General features: G+C 37.0%; 1 protein-coding gene across 1 annotated transcript in view; it reads left to right on the top strand.

Moving 5' to 3' along the window:
* The window catches only part of CDK17 (cyclin dependent kinase 17), a 115,744-nt gene that overhangs the window by 63,958 nt on the left and 29,904 nt on the right, over positions 1–21,882 (top strand). Inside the window, exons 2-5 of the mRNA XM_010383886.2 lie at positions 534–680; positions 11,886–12,050; positions 16,840–16,973; positions 19,124–19,249. Coding sequence (XP_010382188.1) covers positions 563–680; positions 11,886–12,050; positions 16,840–16,973; positions 19,124–19,249 — 543 coding nt within the window. The 5' untranslated portion in view covers positions 534–562. The remainder of the gene's footprint in view (positions 1–533; positions 681–11,885; positions 12,051–16,839; positions 16,974–19,123; positions 19,250–21,882) is intronic.

Here is a 21,882-nt window from a genome sequence, read left to right as displayed (position 1 = left end):
AAGCCCAACAAGGAAAAACAAAACCAAACTCTAATGTACTGGCTGTGTAAGAGCGTAAAAAGGAAAATTTCTTGTTGGAGGTGTTTAATTGTCAAACATTGTTCTTTGTCTTCCTCCATTACCTTACCCTCCCCCAGTTACATCTGAAGATACCACTGGCTGGTTCCAATATGATGATTGATATTTATGTGATGGAACCTAAGCATCAAAATAATGTTGATATTTTACTAAAATAGTTTTTAAAATACACATTTTAAGAAAATTTCCAATCCTTCTAAACTTATTTGTGATGCTTAAAGTCCCACTCTTTAGTTATATGGAATTCCTGCTCTTCTGATGATGCCAAATAAATACAGCATTATTCAGAGTAGGTGGATCTTTTTAAAGAAGGGGTTGGATTTGGTGATGTTTGGCAGAAGTGAGAATTCCTCACTATATTCCTATTTTAAAAATTTCCAGTAAACCCAGGTGGTATTTTTCTTTAGTGGTACAATATTTATAGCTTTAGTTTTGTGTTTATTCTTTTCTTTCAGGATTTTTCAAGCCACATTCGATTGATAGGATGAAAAAATTTAAGAGAAGGCTGTCCCTCACTCTCCGAGGAAGCCAGACTATTGATGAATCATTGTCTGAATTGGCTGAACAAATGACTATTGAAGAAAACAGCAGCAAGGATAATGGTAAATATTTGGCATGGGGGAGATGCTTCTTCCTTTTACTTTATGAATAGAATGTAAATATACTTTTTAGATACGTTCATAATAGCTTCCTTTTGTTTATTTCTGTCTCATTCCGTGGTTTCTTAGGAAATTGAAGACTATACAACTTTTGTTTGCTTACTAACTGAAATATTTCCTTCTCGTTCCAACATTACGATACCTGGTCTCAAACCCTGATGAATTGTTCTATTCCACATATCCTTCCATTTTTCACTAGTTCTTAAATAAGGGTGCATTTTATAATATTATCTTGATTGTTAAATAGCTAATAATATTTTCATTATTATAACCCAAGTTAATACAGCTTAAAAGTGCATAGGAAGTGTGTGAAATTTCTGTTTGTGGCTTCTTCATAGTTTCATAATGTTTCATGCATTCGACAGTGCTTTTTACAACATAAAGTAGTAGTATCCAGATGTTAAAATAAGAGCTTGTTAAATGTATTAAATACAAAATCCTGGTGAAATTTCTAGAGGAAGGCTACATACTCAAATCTGAAATAGCACTAGGGATGTCATAATAATAACTGGGAAGGAACTTACATGACTGGCTTTCAGTGTGTCATGATGTGCAGAGTATCTGGCAAATCTTCCTTACCTGTGCCTGAAATTCTCCTGTTAGAGATTTGTGGCAGTGGTTAGAAAGCATGAATACGCTTACCCCTTCCACTAGAATGCAAATACTTACGTTTTGACAGACAAAAAGGTATCGTGGAGTGGGCTCTGGACTTTTAAAATCATGGGTTTGGATTTGGATACACTAATACACTTAAACATTTCCTAGTTGATGACTCTGGGTGAGCCATTTATTCTACCCAGGCTCCAGTTTTCTTACTTCCTTTCCTCAGAGGGGTCATTATTTGCTCAAGGTTACCCAGCTCCAGAACCAGTACTTTAGAACCCAAATTTCTTCACTTCCAAGTCTACAGCATTGCTACTGTTCTGCAAGGACCCTTTCATTCATTTCTTAAGGTTTTCCTTGATAACATCTACCTTTTTTTTTTTGAGATAGTCTCGCTCTGTTGCCCAGGCTGGAGTGCAGTGGCACAATGTCAGCTCACTGCAACCTCTGCCTCCTGGGTTCCAAGTGATTCTCCTGCCTTAGCCTCCTGAGTAGTTGGGTTTACAGGCATGGGCCACCATGCCCAGCTAAGTTTTTTGTGTTTTTAGTAGGGATGGGGTTTCACCATGTTGACCAGGCTAGTCTTGAACTCCTGACCTCAAGTGATCTGCCTGCCTCGGCCTCCCAAAGTGCTGGGATTACAGGTGTGAGCCACCGTGCCTGGCGTCGTTTTGTTTTTGTCATGGTAGGGAGGAGAGAGGGATGGGCTCAGTAGGAAATTTAATATAATAAATTGGATATAGTTATATGTAGGAGGAGCAAATTGTACATTTGGGTCAAATCTCAAAGATTACTTGATGATTTTACTGTTGTTCCTCTTACCAGAGGACCTCTTCTAGATACACAGAGCAAAATCCTTAATTCTCTTTTAGACCCCCTCATTGAATTTTTGGTGGGAAGCCCAGTGTGCTTACTGTTATGATAGAAGGGTCTTGCCAATGTGTTTGCCAATGATCAGGAATAAAATAAGCACAGTATATATATATATATCATAGTGGATGGTTTCTGTGACATATTTTTAGTATTTGACTACAAGACAAATCTCTTTTCCTAAAGAGAAGGTATGAGTCAAAGAAAATGAACATACGTTTTAGCTAATATTTTAGACCAATTGCATATTTTCTGGAATATTTTGGTATTAACTATCATAAAACATGCTTTGTTTTTAACAAATGGTGAAAGATTAAAAATACTTGTTTTTTCAATTTGTATGTGTTTATTAAAACTTCTTTTATTACAGTAGTAACTTTTAATAGGTAGTAAAGAAGGGCAAATAGGTTATCTATTGAGTTTCTTCTTGACCTGACCTACTTGAAGTAATACTTGAATATGTCGTAAGAGACATTGATTCCTCTTGGGTTACAAAGATTGCTGGTAGCATAGGCTAACATAATCTACTATTGCTTATTTTCTCTCTGTAATAGCACATGGATTTCACCAACAGCTTTCACAGAGATTCTACACCTTTTTGGTCACCTGTCAGTGCCTAATAGCTGATTGCAACACATTCTTTTCTTGTGGAACATATTTTAGGGTATAAAAGCTGTTAGGTCACATACATAGATGCAGTCCATGCCAGAATTCAGAGAATATAGCATAGTGAATGTCAAGTATATACTTTTTAATTGATCTTCTCACATACAATGTAAACAGTTTATGAAGCAAAAGTGAGCTTTGTTTAATGCCAAATAGTAGCATAATGCTAGCTGAAGGAGTAGGAGGAATATACAGTCATACATTGCTTAACAGCGGGGATGCATTCCGAGAGATGTGTTATTAGGCCATTTCATCACTGTGCAAACATCAGAGTACACTTAACAAAGCTAGATAGTATAGCTTACTGCACACCTAGGCTACATAGTACAACCTGTTAAATTATAGGCTACAAACCTGTACAGCATATTATGGTACTGAATACTGTAGATAGTTGTAACACAATGGTAAGTGTTTCTGTATCTAAGTATATCTAAACATAGAAAAGGAAATGCATTGTGCTACTGTGTTACAGCAGGTACGGCATCACTGGCATCACTAGGCTATAGGAGTTTTTCAGGTCCGTTATAATGAGACCACTGTTGTATATGATGTCTATCATTGACTGAAACATCACATGGCACATAACAGTAGTTTATAATTTCCCTAAATAAACTGCCTTTGGACCAATGTTTGATCACTTGTCTCTTGATTAGTCACAGGCATGATCACAGTCCTATTACTCTTGCATATCTAGGCACATGACTCTCATGCATACTCTAGATCTTGAACACATTAATTGGGGGTAATACTGTAAACATCTTGGAAAAATTATGTGTATGATGCATTTGGTTATACTTATACCCATAGTCTCACTCATGCATGTTCTACCTCTATCCAAATAGAATGTGAGATATTATCTCTCTCATTTTGATAACTGAGTCATACTATGAAGGTTTTAACTCAGTTACAAATCTATAATATAATTCACATTACTTTGTCTGTTTATAGAAACTAGTATGTTTGCACATTGACAGGTGGGTTGAACCTGGGAATGAAGAATCCTGAATTTGTATTCAGTATGTTAAAAAAAAAAAGTTGAAAGTGCAAATTTGGTTGATTTAAAGATACTGGCCTTAACTCAATATACCTTTCCCTAAATATGAAATAAAATTTTTGCACAAAAATTTACAAACTGAAATGTACAAAATAATTTTTTCTGTAGTGCCTGGAAGAAAAAGAATTTTGAGCCTATCAGGTTTCTTTTTACTAACTGAGAAGTGTTGAATGTTCAATTTTTAAAAACCTGTCAAGGCCAAGCATGGTGGCGTATGCCTGTAATCCCAGCACTTTGGGGAGGCCGAAGTGGGCAGATCACTGGAGGTAAGGAGTTCTAGACCAGCCTGGCCAACATGGTGAAACCTGTCTCTACTAAAAATACAAAAATTAGCTGAATGTGGTGGCGCATGCCTGTAGTCCCCCAGCTGCTCAGGAGGCAGGAGAATTGCTTGAACTCAGGAGGCAGAGGTTGCAGTGAGCCGAGATGGCGCTGCTGCATTCCAGCCTGGGTAACAGAGCTAGACTCCATCTCAAAAACAAAACAAAAAACAAAAAAAACCTGTCAAAAATTAATTTACCTCAGTTCTTCAAAAAGTTAAACATAGACTTACTATATGACCCAACAATTCTATTCCTAGGAATATACCCCAAATAATTGAAACAGGTAATCAAAGTCTTGTACACAAATATTTACATTTGTAGCAGCACTGTTCACAACAGCTAACGTGGAAACAACCCAGATGCCCATCAGCAGATGAATGGATAAACAGAATGTGGTCTCTCCATAGAATGGAATATTATTCAATACATAAATGAAGCGCTATGTGCGATAGCATAGATGAACTTTGTTTGTTTGTTTTGTTTTTGAGACAGAGTCTCGCTCGGTCTCCCAGGCTGGAGTGCAGTGACCGGATCTCAGCTCACTGCAAGCTCCGCCTCCCAGGTTCACGCCATTCTCCTGCCTCAGCCTCCCGAGTAGCTGGGACTACAGGCGCCCACCACCTCGCCCGGCTAGTTTTTTGTATTTTTTAGTAGAGACGGGGTTTCACCGTGTTAGCCTGGATGGTCTCGATCTCCTGACCTCGTGATCCGCCCGTCTCGGCCTCCCAAAGTGCTGGGATTACAGGCTTGAGCCACCGCACCCGGCCGCATAGATGAACTTTGAAAACTGAAAGGAGCCAGACCCAAAATACTCTTATGATTCCATTTATATGAAGTACCCAGAATAAGTAAATCCATAGAGTCAAAAAGCAGGTTAGTGGTTCCCAGAGGCTGATAGGGAGAAAAGACTGAGGAGTGACTGGTTAATGTGTATGGGATCTCCTCTGGCGATATGAAAATATTTTTTTTTTTTTTTTTTTTTTTTTTTTTTTTTTTTTTTTTTTGAGACGGAGTCTCGCTCTGTCGCCCAGGCTGGAGTGCAGTGGCCGGATCTCAGCTCACTGCAAGCTCCGCCTCCCGGGTTTACGCCATTCTCCTGCCTCAGCCTCCCGAGTAGCTGGGATTACAGGCGCCCGCCACCTCACCCAGCTAGTTTTTTTGTATTTTTTTAGTAGAGACGGGGTTTCACCGTGTTCGCCAAGATGGTCTCGATCTCCTGACCTCGTGATCCACCCGTCTCGGCCTCCCAAAGTGCTGGGATTACAGGCTTGAGCCACCGCGCCCGGCCGCGATATGAAAATATTTTGGAAAACTGAGAGGTTATGGTTGTACCACCTTCTAAGTATATGAAATGCCACTGAATTGTATACTTTAAAATGGTTAATGTTATAAGAATTTCATCTCAATTAAAAATTCAGTTCATCTGAGCTACAGCTTTCCCTCATAGACTCTCAATTTATTTGATGTCTTTATTTGATGCTGTCACTGCAGCAGAACACGTTTGATAAGTCTTAATTCTATTTTAAGACTTACCACAGAAAGTTATATTTCAGAATCTTGTGTTTACATAGTCTTGAACTTATTTTTCTTGTAATGGGAAGATACATTGAGATTATTGAATCTGATGAGAATAGGTGACAATTTAAATGTGAGGAAGAGAATAAATTACAGTTGTAGAAAGGTAAAATTATGTTATATTGTACATATACTACTTGAGACTTCTTTACCAACTGAAATTCTTCATCTAATGTACATGTTCCCAAAAAGTGTAGTCAAATAAACCTAACAGAATGTCACTTATCATGATTACTTAGGATTAGAAGTAACACCAAAAGGCAAAGATTAAGATGGCCTGGTTCTCCTGAGATTCCAAATTCTCATTCTTAACAGCTCTATTTGTACAGTAGAGCAATTTATCATGTTTGGAGTCAACAAATCCCAGTTTTATGGATATTGTGAGCCTCTGTCTTTTCACCTCGGTCTCTTTATCTTGCTGATCTCTTACATGATAGCTGTGACAGTTTGTCTTTGACAGTTTGTGGTTACATTATAACAGTAACTGTTTTTTACAACAATGGATAACATAGGGAGTTTAAGGAGGACTAACTCCTACACATAGCACAAGTTCCAGGAAAGGTTGAAGCTGAAAGCATAAACTCCATTGGATATATGTAGGATCTAGAATGGGATCAGGCTAGTAGTAATGTTTAAAAGAGGATTAGGATTTACATAGGATGGGGAGTGGCTGTAAATACAGATGAAGCTTTGCTCACTAGCCCACTGCTCACCTCTTGGCCAGGTTCCTAACAGGTTCCTTCCATAGGATTGGGAAGAGGGAATGGCTGAGGCTACGAGTTGGGCTGTGAAATTGCATGTTCCTGATCATAGTTCATGTAATGAAAAGATCCAGATAAATAAGATGCCAAATAACACTTCTTAGTGGAATCATAATGTTTGCCATGTTGTGGTGGTAAAAATCATTGGAAATCCTTACTTGGAACTAATTATAGAATATAAAAGATCTGCAGTGTTTCATGTAGATTTCCATTACTTTTTAAAAGTTATGGTAAAATATATATAACACAAAGTTTAACATTTTGAAGTATACGATTCAGCAGCATTAAATACTTGTCTATTTACATTGTGTAACCATCACTGCTACCCATGTCTGTAACTTTTTCATCATCCCAAACTGAAACTCTGTACCCATTAAACAATACCTCTACATTCCCTCCTCTCCCCAGCCCCTGGTAACCACCATTCTACTTTCTGTCTATGAATTTGCCTATTCTAGGTACCTCATATAAATGGAACCATATAATATTTATCCTTTTGTGTCTGACTTATTTCCCTTAGTGTTATCACTGAATTGGCCAGTTAATTACTTTCAAGATCTGGAAGTGTTAGAATAGTTTATTCTGTTTTATTGTGGCTCTCTCATGGGCCACAATCTCTTCTCTATCTATACCCTCTCCTTGGGTGACCTCATCCAATCCTATAATTTCTGCTGCCATATATATGTTGACTACTCCTAAGTCTGAATTTCCAGTTAGGCTCTTCATCTGGATCTCTAGATTCATATTTAAATGCCTTTTTGTCTTCTCCACATAGATGTGTAATGGGAATCTTAGACTTCATATGACCAAATCAGAATTCTTGATTTGCTTTCTCCAAAATCTGCCTCTCCTCAAACTTTCCTCACTTATCCAGTTACGAAAACTAAAAATCTAGGTGCTGTCCCCTGTCTCTCCTTTACCTTCCTGTTGTCTCCTCCCTGCCCCCAACCCCCACCATTGTGGCTTCCAATTTTTTACCACATAAATAACTTTTACAAACTCAGGATTATGATAGTCATCTGTATCAGAGGTCCCCAACCTTTTTGGCATCAGGGACCAGTTTTGTGGAAGACAGTTTTTCCACAGACTGAGGTTGGGGGGATGGTTTCAGGATGATTCAAGCATATTGTATTTATTGTGCCCTTCATTTCTGTTATTATTACATTGTAATATATAATGAAATAATTACATAACTCACCATAATGTAGAATCAGTGAGAGCCCTGCCCTTGTCTTCCTATAACTAGATGGTCCCATCTGAGGGTGGTGGGAGACAGTGACGGATCATCAGGCATTAGATTCTCATAAGGAGCACAAAACCTAGATCCCTCGCACGCACAGTTCACAACAGGGTTAGTACTCCTGTGAGAATCAATGCTGCCACTGATCTGACAGGAGGTGGAGCTCAAGCAGTAATGTGAGTGATGGGGAGTGGCTGTAAATACAGATGAAGCTTTGCTCACTAGCCCACTGCTCACCTCTTGGCCAGGTTCCTAACAGGCCATGGACCAGTACTGGTCTGTGACCCAGGAGTTGGGCACCCCGATCGATGTGACTGATGCACAATTCCAATTATAGTCCATTAATAAATCATGTTTCATATATTTTTAACAGTTGATCTGGCAAAGATTTTAAAATATTTTGGGGCTAGGCATGGTGGCTCATTGTAATACCAGTGCTTTGGGAGATCGAGGTTAGGAGGATCACTTGAGCCCAGGAGTTTGAGACTAGCTGGGCAACATAGCAAAACCCCATCTCTACCAAAAAGACACAAAGTAGCCAGGTGTGATGGTGTGTGCCTGTAGTCCCAGCTATGGTGAGGAGGATGAAGTGGGAGGATCACATGAGCCCAGGTGGTTGAGGCTGCAGTGAGCTGTGACTGCACCACTGCACTCCAGCCTGTGCAACAGAGCAAGACCCTGCCTGGAAAAAAAGAAAAAAAAAATCTTAGAATAGATGTTTTTACTATAAATGCTGACTAAAAGCTGGGTGGTAGGAGTGTGTGTGAAACGAATTTAGCAATCGTGTCTGCTGGCCTGTTGCTTCTCTGCCTTTGTAATATGTCCTAAATTTGCCTGCTTCCCTCCGTCTTCAGTACAGCTATCCTAGTCTAAGCCACCAACATTTGTTACTTAGGGTACTGTAGTAATCTCCTTTTGCTCTTGATTTCCTATTGCCTGTTTTTCAAACAGCAACCAAGGTGGTATCTTAAAAAATTATTTTCAATAATTACAAATTCAAAGGAAGTTACAAAGATAATATAGAAAGGACCCACACTTATACCGTTCTCCCAGTCCCCCCCACCATTGTGGTTCCATCTTATGTAACTACAGAACCCAGGAAACAGATACTGGAATAAAATCATATTAGTTCTGTGTCATGTCCTCACCTGTGTTGATTCGTATAACCTCTGCAGTCAAGATAACTATTTCATCATGACAAGAGATACCTCGTTACCCTTTTGTAGTCATCCCTACCCCTTTACCTCCTACTGTCTCTAACCCTTCACAGTGATATTTTTGAAACATGAATCAGATCATATCACTCCCCTGCTTCAAAGCTACCATAACTGCTTCCAATCTGAGAATAAAATTCAAACTTTTATGGTGAAGTATAAAATGTTGAATGACTTGTTCCCTCCTTACCTCTCTGGTCTCACCTATTACCACTGTTCCCTGCACGGTTAGGTACTCTAGCTATACTTGCCTTCTTTCTAGTCCTCTAACACAGTGGTTCTCAAAGTGTGATCTCTGGACCAGCAATGTCAGCAGAGCCTGGGAATTTGTTAGAAACACATATTTTTAGATTCCATCCCAGACCTACTGAACCAGGAAGTCTGTGGGTGAGACCCAGCAATCTTATGTTTTACAGATCCTTGAAGATGATTCTGAAGCATGTTAAAGTTTGAGGACCACTGTTCAAACAAATCAAACCCTGCCATATGTCGGCTTTTGCAGTAGCTTTTTTCTCTATCTGGAATATTCTGTTATCCACAACTTACCCATCTTCCCTGACTGGCTCTTCCTTGCATTTAAATTTCTGTTAAAATTATCTCAGCAGAGAGAACTTTCCTCAGTATGCAGTGTAAAATAACTAGTTACTCATTTCCACATCCCTCTATTTTAGTCTTTTGCATATTGCCTGTCATTACCTGACTTCGTGTGTGTTTTTTTCCCTATTAGGTTTTATGCACTCTGAGAATAGTACTTTGTTTTGTTCACCAGTTGATGGCCAGTGCCTAGAGTAGTGTTTATCAAATAGTATGTCCTTATGATCCCCATTTTTTTTTCTATATTCTCCAGAACAATCAAGCTATATTCTCCAGGACAGCTTTACGGAGCAACTAAAGTGTTGTCTGTAGGCAAAGTATTTGCATAATTTGTATTTAATATTTTAATATTGTGATATTTCACACGTGAAATTACCTAGAAAGAGAAAAAAATCTTCATTTTTCTTTTATCATTCTTGAGACAGGGTCTTACTCTGCCACCCAGGCTGGAATGCAGTGGCATTATCTTAGCTCACTGCAGCCTCAAACTCCTCCCACTCTAGCCTCCTGAGTAGCTGGGACTACAGGTGCACGCCATCATGCTTGGCTGAGAAAAATCTTACTGTATGCTGTAGCTTGTATTATCTCACATTGTTTGTAATTTGTTTATGCGTTTATATCAGATAGCCCCTACTTATTCATTATTAAATCATTGATTATTTTGCTAGATTTAAGACCCCCAAATTCTTTATCAGGTACTTCCAAGGAATGTATAGATCACAGGAAACTTTAGACACGTGTTCTGTATTACTCGGTAGGCATTTGCCCCTACCTCCAATCTGGTCTTTGACCCAGATTAGATAGCTTGGACCTTGAGTGAGCCTTTGGGCCTTCATGCCCCATCCTTCCTCTACACTTTCAGGCAACCAGTATTAGTAGAGGCTCAGGTCACATGGCCTTCTTGACCCATTTTTCTGGAGCCCATACCCTGGTCCTGTTCTTCAGATCCTAACATTTTCTTGTGAGAAAAGCCTTTCACTTTAAGGCTTGTAGCCAGCTCCTCCTGTCAGCCTGTCCTTGGTTGGGAAACCTTTACAGGCAGAGGAATTCCCTGATCAGGAGGTATCTTTATGCCTGATTGTTAGCTACAGAAGAATAGTTGGCTTCATTTTAAAAAGAAGGTATTCAGAGCAGCCCAGTTCTTTTTAAAACTCCTTGGCTGCTATCAGTAAAAACAGAATTCTAATAAGAAGATTAATTGTGTATCACAAGGTGTATCTTTAACCTGTATCAGAGCTCTTCTTTGGAGGTGGAAAGGAGTCATGAGATTTCCAATAAACATTACAAAACAGTTTCTCCCCCATGCATAATTAAATAGCTTTTGAGTATTATGTTTTTTAAATGTTTCTGCTTGGTTATGAGTCTGTGATTGTTTAAAAATTCTTTATATTAATCCCAAATTCAGGGGAATAAACTTGGAGCCTTTGTATTGATATGTATTTAGGTACTTCTGCTTTATTCACTAATTGACATACCATTTTGAATGTCCAGCAGATAAGGATGTAAATTCCTTTAGGCCGGGACTGTGTCTTTTATATTCTAAAGCATGCTTAATTTCTTTTTTTTTTTTTTTTTCTCTTTGAGACGGAGTCTTGCTCTGTTGCTGAGGCTGGAGTGCAGTGGCACGATCTCGGCTCACTGCAGCCTCTGCCACCCCGGTTCAAGCAATTCTCCTGTCTCAGCCTCTTGAGTAGCTGGGACTACAGGCGCATGCCATCACGCCCAGGTAATTTTTGTGTTTTTAGTAGAGATGGAGTTTCACCATATTGGTCAGACTGGTCTCAAACTCCTGACCTCAGGTGATCTGCCTGCCTCGGCTTCCCAAAGTGCTAGGATTACAGTTGTGAGCCACGTGTGCAGCCAAGCATGCTTAAAATAAGGCACACAGGTAGTGAGTAAATGGAGGAGTGGTATGGAAACATTCTTGAGATACACTAAAATAAACAAATGGATGAAAATTTGGTTAGGTATATTAGTAGTTTTGTGGTTCTTAGCCACTTTTGATTATATAAGAAATGGATGGTTATTAGACCAACTTAAAATATTCAAGTATTTTCTTAAGTATTTTTTTCAGAGAAACTATTTTAATTTTAGTACTGTGTATAGGTAAGCAAAGCAATGAGGCTAAATGTAATAATCTCTGTTACAACTTTTTGTTTTGCTTTCTGTTTTGCTTTCCCAATCCTCCTCATGTGATCCTGGATCTTGGGCTGATGATGGAATGATTTTTGAATACTACGAACCACAGAGCCTATTGTGAAGAATGGCAGGCCTCCAACGTCTCACAGCATGCATTCCTTCCTCCACCAGTACACAGGATCTTTCAAGAAGCCCCCATTGCGGAGACCACACAGTGTTATTGGAGGGAGCCTTGGTTCCTTCATGGCAATGCCCAGAAATGGAAGCAGATTAGGTAATTCGATTACTTGTCTATTGTGTTTACCTTTCTGATTATATGTCATGTACATTGTTAAGTTTTAGTTGTATAAAAGTCAGCAACTTTTATTATCTGGTTTCTTCTGTCAGATAAAAATCAAGTTGAGATCAAGAGGAATAGCAGAAAGATGGAAAGTTCTAGAGAAGTAGTAGTGCTGACAGTACAGAGAAGTAATATTTGAAAAACCTGTCCATCAGGAGGGAAATGAAACCCATAATAAATGGATGCAGTATTTTAAGATGAATAGCAATTTGGGATGGTGTTTATTTTAGGGTCATGCCTCAGTAACTTTTCAGATCATCACCATATAAAGCCTAGTGCAATGATTAGTATATATGGTTATCAGCCGAATTGTTTCTTCTTCTGTCATTATGTCTTTAAATATCCAAGAAAAAAAATTTGCAAGTTTCCGTTTATATTTGTTTATTCCTCTGGCCTTTTTTGATGATGTCTCATGTTTTTATTTTTATTTTTTTTGAGACAGTGTCTCACTCTGTCATCCAGGCTGGAGGGGAATGCAATGGAGCCATTGAGGCTCACTGCAGCCCTGACCTCCCAGGCTGAAATGATCCTCCCACCTCAGCCTCCTGAGTAGCTGGAACTACCTGTGCATGCCACTACGCCTGGCTAATTTTTTTTTTTTTTTTAAGAGACGGGGTCTCGCTATGTTGCCCAATCTGGTCTTGAACTCCTAGACTCAAGTAATCCACTTGCCTTGGCCTCCCAGAGTACTGGGATTACAGGCGTGAGACACCACACCTGTCCTATTACGTTTTGATTTTAAAAATCACTTTAACTATTTTATAGTCTTCTTAGATAATTATATTTACTGAAGCTCCTAGGGGTTTTATTCTGCTGCACATTTTATGTGCTTACTCTTGGGATAGTATATTATTTCCAAATGTGTTTGTTTAATTTTGGGAGTATGAGCTTATCTACAGTGAGGTTTTTTTCTATGAGAAATGCATATTGCCTTTATCTCTGTAGGTGTATCTCTACAGAATGGTGTGCTGGAGGTGGCTCACACTAGTTCATGAGAGACGATTGTTAAATTTTCAGGAACTTTGCGAACTGGTTGTTAAACATAGCTATTAACTTTTAAATTATATAAGTTTACAAATAAACTAAATTAAAAACAAAGGTAATGAATACTCAAAAGTCATAATTTTTAACCACTTTTAACTATTATCTATGCCACTGGGATTATTTTTTTCTGTTCTATCTCTATAGTCAAAAACACTATATAATGGTGTGCTATTGCACATTTCTTCCCAACCATATGTTCAGTGTTGTCATGTTGGTAGCCTGAAGTTGTCCATGGAGAAAGAAGTCAGAAAACACTATAAATCAGGCCTTGGCTTATTGTTTTCTTGTTTTTCTAGACCAGGGGTTTGCAAACCCTTTTTTTTAAGGGGATAGTTAGTAATAAATGTTGTAGGTTTTATGGACATATAGTCTCCATTGCATATTCTTCTCTGTTTAATAATCCTTTAAAAATACAAAAGACATTTTTAGCTCATGGGCCATATAAAAAGCCACACTTGGCCGGGCGCGGTGGCTCAAGCCTGTAATCCCAGCACTTTGGGAGGCCGAGACGGGCGGATCACGAGGTCAGGAGATCGAGACCATCCTGGCTAACATGGTGAAACCCCGTCTCTACTAAAAATACAAAAAAACTAGCCGGGCGAGGTGGCGGGTGCCTGTAGTCCCAGCTACTTGGGAGGCTGAGGCAGGAGAATAGCGGGAACCCGGGAGGTGGAGCTTGCAGTGAGCTGAAATCCCGCCACTGCACTCCAGCCTGGGCGACAGAGCGAGACTCTGTCTCAAAAAAAAAAAAAAAAAGCCACACTTGGTCTAGACCTCTGTTCTAGAATTAAGACAGTGTATTGAAAATGTTAGTAATGCAGATTAAATTTAAAGAGTATTGTGCTGAAGGAGAAAAGTATATTGTATATGCAGCTGTTACATTACCTGATCAGCAAAGATATCCCTCTCCGCCCGACAGATGAGTAAAATTCTGGCAAGCCTTCATTGTTTCACATTTGTCTTGATGGAAATGAAAATACCAACTGGTAATCATGTCAGAACTACACTTATTTGTTAATGACATGAGTAATTTCTTGTTTGGGTCAGATGGTACTCAAGTATTTATTCACAGTCTGAGATTAGTAAGCTTTCTTTGTCATCCAGTTCCTTGTGCAACAGGACAGATTTTTTTTCAAGTGTACTCTTTAAGTCTCAAAGGTGTAGCACTTTGGGAGTTGAGCCTTTCTGTGGGAAGGTCTCACTTGTAACTCAGAAACCCAGGGCTTCATTATTTATCCCAATGTGGAAGGTAAACCCAGGGACCTTCTCATCAAGATCAGCAGCCTCTCCCAAGACAGTGATGAGTCAATTTATGCATAACAGCTTTGGGTTTTCAGTCCTCTCTTTGTTTTTGCTTCCTAGGTATTATTGATACATTCTTGCACATTCAGCTGTATGTTTTAAAATATTATATTTTAGTCAACATTTTCTTGAGGAAAGGAAGATTTTCGTATCTCACTAGAAATGGAAAGCATCATTAAATTATTTTTAACATTTTGAAGGTGTGACAGAAAAGATTATGTGACCTCAGATGTGTTATATACCAAATTTTAAGAGGTTAGGAATTAATCACCAATACATTACTTTGGCTGCCAAATTAATTTTTTGTTCACATATCACCATAAAATTTCTCCAGAAATCTCAACATAACTGAAGTGTATTCTTAGATTACATATTGAGCTTTTAAAAATCCATTACCATTTGCAACTGCTTATGAATATTAATTGGAGTTTTCTCAATATTGAGTTAACCAAGACAAAAAGACAGACATAAAGTGAGTTCTAAGATAGAGTTGATATGAGACCCTTGAGTTCAAATTTCTCCTTAATCTAAGCAGTTCTCATAATTTTATATGTAAATATTTTTAAAAGTTAACATACTTATAAAATACTATTTTCAATTGTCTCACACATTGATATTTCATATAACTTCATTTGAAAAAGAGATCTAGTTATCTAGGCCATTCCTTGATTGTTAGTTAATATGCAGTTCCCTTGAATACTTGTTAAGCACCTTCTAAGTGCCAGACGGTTGGTTAAGTTCTGGAAATAGAAAAGTGAGCAAGCTAAATCCCATCCCCAAGGATCTTATAAAATCATATGCATAAAAAAATGTTCTTCAGTGCAGTGGGTGGGGGCACAGTAGTCAACTGTGTCTGAGATTAGAAAAGACTTCACTGAGTGATGACACCTGAGCATAGTTTTGAAGACTAAGCCTGATCTCACAAGGTTGATAAAATAGGAAAAGGCATCTTTTAAAAATGAGAAAAAGAGTGTGTTAAAGCAATGCAGCGTGAAACAACATGGTTCTTTCTGGAAAATGAATACGTGTATAGAAAGTAATAGTGGCAAGAGAGGAGTTCTAGAGATCTAGCATTTGTTTCTGGTATACTCTTCTTGCTAGGTTATTAGAGAATGACTGACAAATGCAGGTATGTAAGTATAAAACTTGGCCGGGTGTGGTGGCTTATGTCTGTAATCCCATCACTTTGGGAGGCCAAGGTGGGTGGATTCCTGAAGTTGCAGTTTTTTGAATTTTTGCAATCGGACCTTGGTGATGACCTTGAGCAGTAGGATATAAATAACTCCCACATGCTTAGCGTTCCAATAATGGAACACTAGGCATAAATAGCTACAAGTTCAAGATGAGCCTGAACATCACGGCAAAACCTTGTCTCTACAAAAAAATTAAATAAATAAATAAATAAATAATAATAATAAAACAAAACACCAGATGTGGTGGGTGCCTGTACTCCCAGCTACTTGGGAGGCTGAAGCAGGAGGATTACCTGAGCCTGGGAAGTAAAGGCTGCAGTGAGCCATGATTGTGCCACTGCACTCCGATTTGGCCAAGAGAGCAAGACCTTGTCTCACAAAAAAAAAAAAAAAGAAAGAAAGAAAACAGTATATAAGTTTGTTTTTAATATTTTCAAATGAAATTTATCTTCTTCGCCCAACTTCCATTTAACTTTTATCTCTATTAAACGTACCATAACCCACCTTTACTGTATTATGTTTTTGCTCTGAACAGATTTTTGAGTATTTGAAGATCATAAACTTGTTTTTGTAGTTCTCGTCCAAAGTAGATATTCAGCAAATAATTTTTTGTTTTATTTTTAACACTGAGGGTGCAGGGAGGAGAAACTGCATTAGCAGCTTTTAAGAGATGTTTTAAAGAATATTGAAAGAATTAGCTCCATTTGACCATAGACCCAGTGACACATTATTTAGTGGAAAGAATACTAAATAAGAGGCAAATGACCAGGCATCTATTCCAGCTCTGCGTCTAAGCCTTGTGACCTTTTGAAAGTCATTTAACCTTTCAAGTCTCAGTTCCCAGGTCTAGAAAATGAGAGCACTGGCTCATTCTCAGAGAGATTATTTGCAGTTTATATTATAAACTCAATATAATATAATATAGTAATATTATATTAACCCTTGATAATAACTTGAATGTTACTTTTTTCATAATTTGAAAGTGTAAACAAATTTCATACTACTATTTTAAGACATTTGAGTCATATTTTCATCTATTAACTGCATACCTGTGGCACCTAGAATGTAAATGACTTTTATGCTATGATTTTTACTTATTGGCCTTCTATATTTTACCCATAGTGATAACAAATTATATATTAGAATATAGTGTATCTCTTTTAATGTCTCATTTTTTGATATAGATATTGTTCATGAAAATCTAAAAATGGGATCAGATGGTGAGAGTGACCAAGCTTCTGGGACATCATCTGATGAAGTCCAGTCACCTACAGGTGTTTGTCTCAGAAATCGTATACATAGACGGATCTCGATGGAGGTAATCATTTAAAAAATACAAATATACCTGTGAATATGTATGTTGGTATATGTTAATATACATACATATCAAGTGGAGTAAATGCCCATTTAAAAATTTTCATGAAGACATGTGACACTTGTAAGAAAGTTACTTCTTTGCATTCATAAATTGCAGTCTGCAAATATTTTACCTTTTAACATTTTTATCCCAATATAGATGTGCAGTATAGTTGTTCACATTCTGTGAAACATTTATTTTAATTTTTGGTGAAACGTTATTTTAGGTTCTCCATTAAGGGGAAGTGAATTTTCAAAAATTCTGGAAATACAGGATGATATATTAGCGATGTCTTCTTTTTAGAAAATATTATTTTAATTATATTTTTGAGATTCATTTGGGTAATTAGCATTTTGTTTTCTCTATTTCAAATTTTAAGAGGTATAAATAAAATACACAGCTTTTTTTCTTGCATTATATTATAAAAGGGGGTGTCCTTTCCTTTGTGGTTCACTATACCTACTAATCTCTGAAGCACATTTATTTCTCCATGTAAAAGGATGAAGAATTCATTTTCTTTGCTCTGTAAGTGTTGTGGTATAACCTTGAGGACATAAGTTGATCGTGACTGTTATTTCAGTACATACTGTAAACTAAAATAGGTTTCTGCAAAAAAAATTGAACATGTTTTGAAATAAAAGTATTGTTGCTTTTTTGATGCTGTTGAGATGATGATTAGGGTATCTCTCCTATTGGTTGGTTATATTTTCATTATAAAAGGATTGCTTCTTGATCAGTTAAGGAAAACTTACCAGTTTTCTAAATGATAAATTAACATTTTCAGTTGTTGAAATCAATGATATATTTATGTGATACAATACTAATGAAAATATTTCTTGTTTTTCTTCACCTTATAGATGATTTTTATTAAAATCATTTGTTTTATTTAGTATTAGGATCTGTATCTGGAGTTTCTCATTCTTCATTGAGCTGTAATTTGTTTCCCCACCACCAAGGAGGCATGCTCTAGATTATATTCTTTTTATAGTATATATTTTTTTCTGTTTTATGAGACAGGGCCTCATTCTGTCACCCAGACTGGAGTACAGTGGTGGGATCTCAGCTTACCACAGCCTCAACCTCCTGGGCTCAAGTGATCCTCCTACCTCAGCCCCCCAAGGAGCTGGGACTCCAGACACACACCACCACGCCCGGCTACTTTTTTTGTATTATTTGTAGAGACTGGGTTTCACTATATTGGCTTCCCAAAATGCTAGGATTACAGGCTTGAGCCACTGCACCTGATCTATAGTATATTTTAATATCTGGAAAGACTTTATTTCTGTATCCCTCCCCCATATACACATATACACATATATTATAGAATGTTTTTGGATTTTTTTCTGTTTATTATCGATACATTTTAGGCATTTTATTTTGTTCTAAGAATAAGCTTATTGTGTTTTCTTAGTGGTTATATAACTTATAAGATTAATATAGAAAGGACCAGTATCTTTTCATTACTTATTCTTACCATTTGGTGGCATTGTATGTTTTTATACTTTAAGTCTTATATTTCTCAGTAAATATTTATGCAGTTCCTATACCTCTCCATTCTGTTTCATGATTTGGCTGCTATTATGAATAGGAGGAATTTCTTTTTATAGGGCTTAAATTTCTTGATGTGATAATATTATAGGCAAGATTCTTTTCAAGTTTCTCCCAGCTCGCATTGTATAATTAAATAAAGTAGAAATGCCATTAACATGGCAGTAATAAATACAATTCTCTTTCCCCATGTTGCATACAAGATCTTATAATATGTACTTGGTTAGTTATTTAAACTGATCACAGAGTTTGTGGTAGTCTTTGCCTATTCTTACTATAATAATTTTAAAGTAAATTTCAAGTTTAATTTACCAGTGAAAGGACTTAAAAATTACTGGGGTTGCAAAATTTCATTTCTGTAACACTTCGCTGTATACGTTTGCTTACAGTAAATGTTTCTGCCATGAGTGTATCACATATAATCCATGTAAGTAACTTTGCAGCTGCAATAAAACTTTACAGTTACTTATCGCTAAGAAATAATATGTTAGAGCCTATGAATACAAAAGCCAAATGCCCTTGCCTTTTCTATTTTTGATTACCTTTTTTTTCTTTTTTTTAAGGATTTAAATAAGCGGTTATCGCTGCCTGCAGACATCAGAATACCTGATGGGTATCTTGAAAAGTTGCAGATTAACAGTCCACCATTTGACCAACCAATGAGTCGAAGGTCTCGTAGAGCTTCCTTAGTAAGTTTTTGGTCTCCTGTACCTCCACCATCAATCAGATCTGCTTGTTTGATTCTTCTGGGTGTAAACATTTTGAATTAACTTTTATATTTGACCTTGGAATAGCTAAATTTTATTATATTGCCTTCTCAGTTTTATTATTTCCCATTCTTAAAGGTTTATTGGAACCCTTAAGATGCATTCAATAGAATGCATATTGGAATAGGATTTAAGGTATATTATATTTTATTTTTGGTAAATATTAATACATGCTAGATATATAAATACATACTAGATATATAGATATACTAGATATGTGCTGGATAGATAAACATACATATTAATGTATACTAGATATACAGAGAAGTACACAAACCATAATTGTACAGCTCAACCAACTTTTGAAATGTTAACATACCTGTGTAACTAGTACCTGGATCAGTAAAAGACAATTTCAGAAATCTCAGAAACCCCATGCTGCTCCCTTTCTCTTTACTTAGTATTCCTCACTTCCTCAACTGTAGCCATACTCTCTGCCTTCTGATGCTAAAGATTAGTTTTACCCATATGTGTGACACTGTTCTGATCATACTGTTTTTATAGTGTATTTTGATATGTGGATCTTTTAAAATCCCATTCACGTATATTCTTATTTATTTTTTAAATGTGTAATTATTATCTTTCTGATTATCCTTATTACAACTTCTGAGCTTTGTGTAATTATATGTAATTATATTAAAATATATTTTATATAAATATATAGAATTATATACTTATACAAAGTTTATATATATATTGCACAATATGTATCCCAGTATGTATGTAAGTTATATATATGTATTATTTTTGTGGTTGGCTTCTTTTGTTCAGTATTATGTTTGCGAGGTTCAGCCCTATTTTTGCATGTAATTATAGATAGTTCGTTTTCATTGTTGCGTAAAATTCCATTTATGAGTGTACTGTACTTTATCCATTCTCCTGTCAGTGGGCATTCTGGTTGTTTTCAGTTTTTGGCTATTACCAAATAATGCTTCTATCAATAATTGCTGCGCATGTTTTTTGGTTAACATATGTAAGCATTTCTGTTGAGTGCTTACCTAGGAGTGGAATTGTTGCATTATATTGTATGCATATGCTGTGCTTCAGTAGATACTGTCAACAGCTTTCCAGAGTGGTTGTACCAACTTACACTTCCATCACTAGCATATAATCGTTCTGGTTGTTCTCCTTGCCAACTTTTGATAATGTCTTTTAAAAATTATTATTTTAACTTTTCTAGTGAGTTGATAGTGGTCTCTTGGTTTTGTTTTGCATTTCTCTGATGACTAAGTTGAACACCTTTCTATGTGTTTATTATTCATCGTATGTTTCTTACATGTTTATATTTAGATACTCTCTTTGTGAATTAACTACCCAAGTCTGTTTTTCTTCTCTTTCCTATTGGGTTTTCTATCTTTTCTTATTGGTTTATACGAATTTTTCAGTATATTTTGTATAAAGGACCTTTGTCATTACATGTCTTACAGATATATTTTCCTAATATTTAGTAATTAACCCAGCACCATTTATTCAAAGGATAACTTTTCTTATTGCAGTATTACTTTAACAGGTGGTTGTTTATGTGAGAATCTCTTTTGGATGATGATAGTCCTATAGTAGAGATACATATAAAGTGCTTTGGGACAACAAAAGAGGCAGGAAGTAAAATGCAAATTACAAACTTACAGAGATAGCAGTTGTGCTGGTCCTAGAAGGATGGGCAGAAATTTGTCAGTTAAAAATGATCTATGAATGAAGGGTGTTCTAAGCAGAGGAAACTTCATGTACTAAAACTAAAACCCAGAGGTTTGTGTGTGTATGTCATCTTTGGGAAATCAGAACTGATATGAAGGGTAATACGGAATAATATAAAAGCTATGGCTTGAACGGACAGGACAGATCCAGAATGAAGCCTTAGATGTCAGGCCAAGAAGTCTGGACTTCTTCCCATGTAATGAGAAGACATCAAAGGTATTTATTTAAACAAAGGCTGACATGATCACATTTTTGTTTCATAGCAATAGCTTTAGGAAAAGTACAGACAATGAATTAGAAAGACTAGAGGCAGGGAGAATTAGGAATTTATTCAAAATTAAGGGTGATGTGGCAATCAGATGGAAATAGAAAGTAGAACATAAATCCTAGGGACCAGGAAGGGATAAAATACCCCCTAATATCCAGTTGGACTTTGCACCTGAAGGAAGAGAAATTGATGATGACTCTTGGATTGCTATCAGTTGATGTATCTCCTTTTTTACATTATTGTTGTTGTTGTTGTTGTTATTATTATTGTTATTATTATTTTTTGGAGATGGAGTCCTGCTCTGTCACCCAAGCTGGAGTGCAATGGTGCAATTTTGGCTCACTGCAATCTCCGCCTCCCCGGGTTCAAGCGATTCTCCAGCCTTAGCCTCCCAGGTAGCTGGGATTATGGGTATGCACCGCCATGCCCCGCTAATTTTTGTATTTTTAGTAGAGATGTGATTTCACCATGTTGGCCAGGCTGGTCTTGAACACCTGATCCCCCCGCCTCAGCCTCCCAAAGTGCTGAGATTACAGGCGTGAGCCACTGCATCCAGCCTTTATATGTTATTATATAATGGAACTATTTTCTT

Source organism: Rhinopithecus roxellana, chromosome 10 (genome assembly GCF_007565055.1).
Source record: "Rhinopithecus roxellana isolate Shanxi Qingling chromosome 10, ASM756505v1, whole genome shotgun sequence".
Classification (NCBI taxonomy): Eukaryota; Metazoa; Chordata; class Mammalia; order Primates; family Cercopithecidae; genus Rhinopithecus; species Rhinopithecus roxellana.
This window is presented reverse-complemented; position numbering and strand designations above follow the sequence as displayed.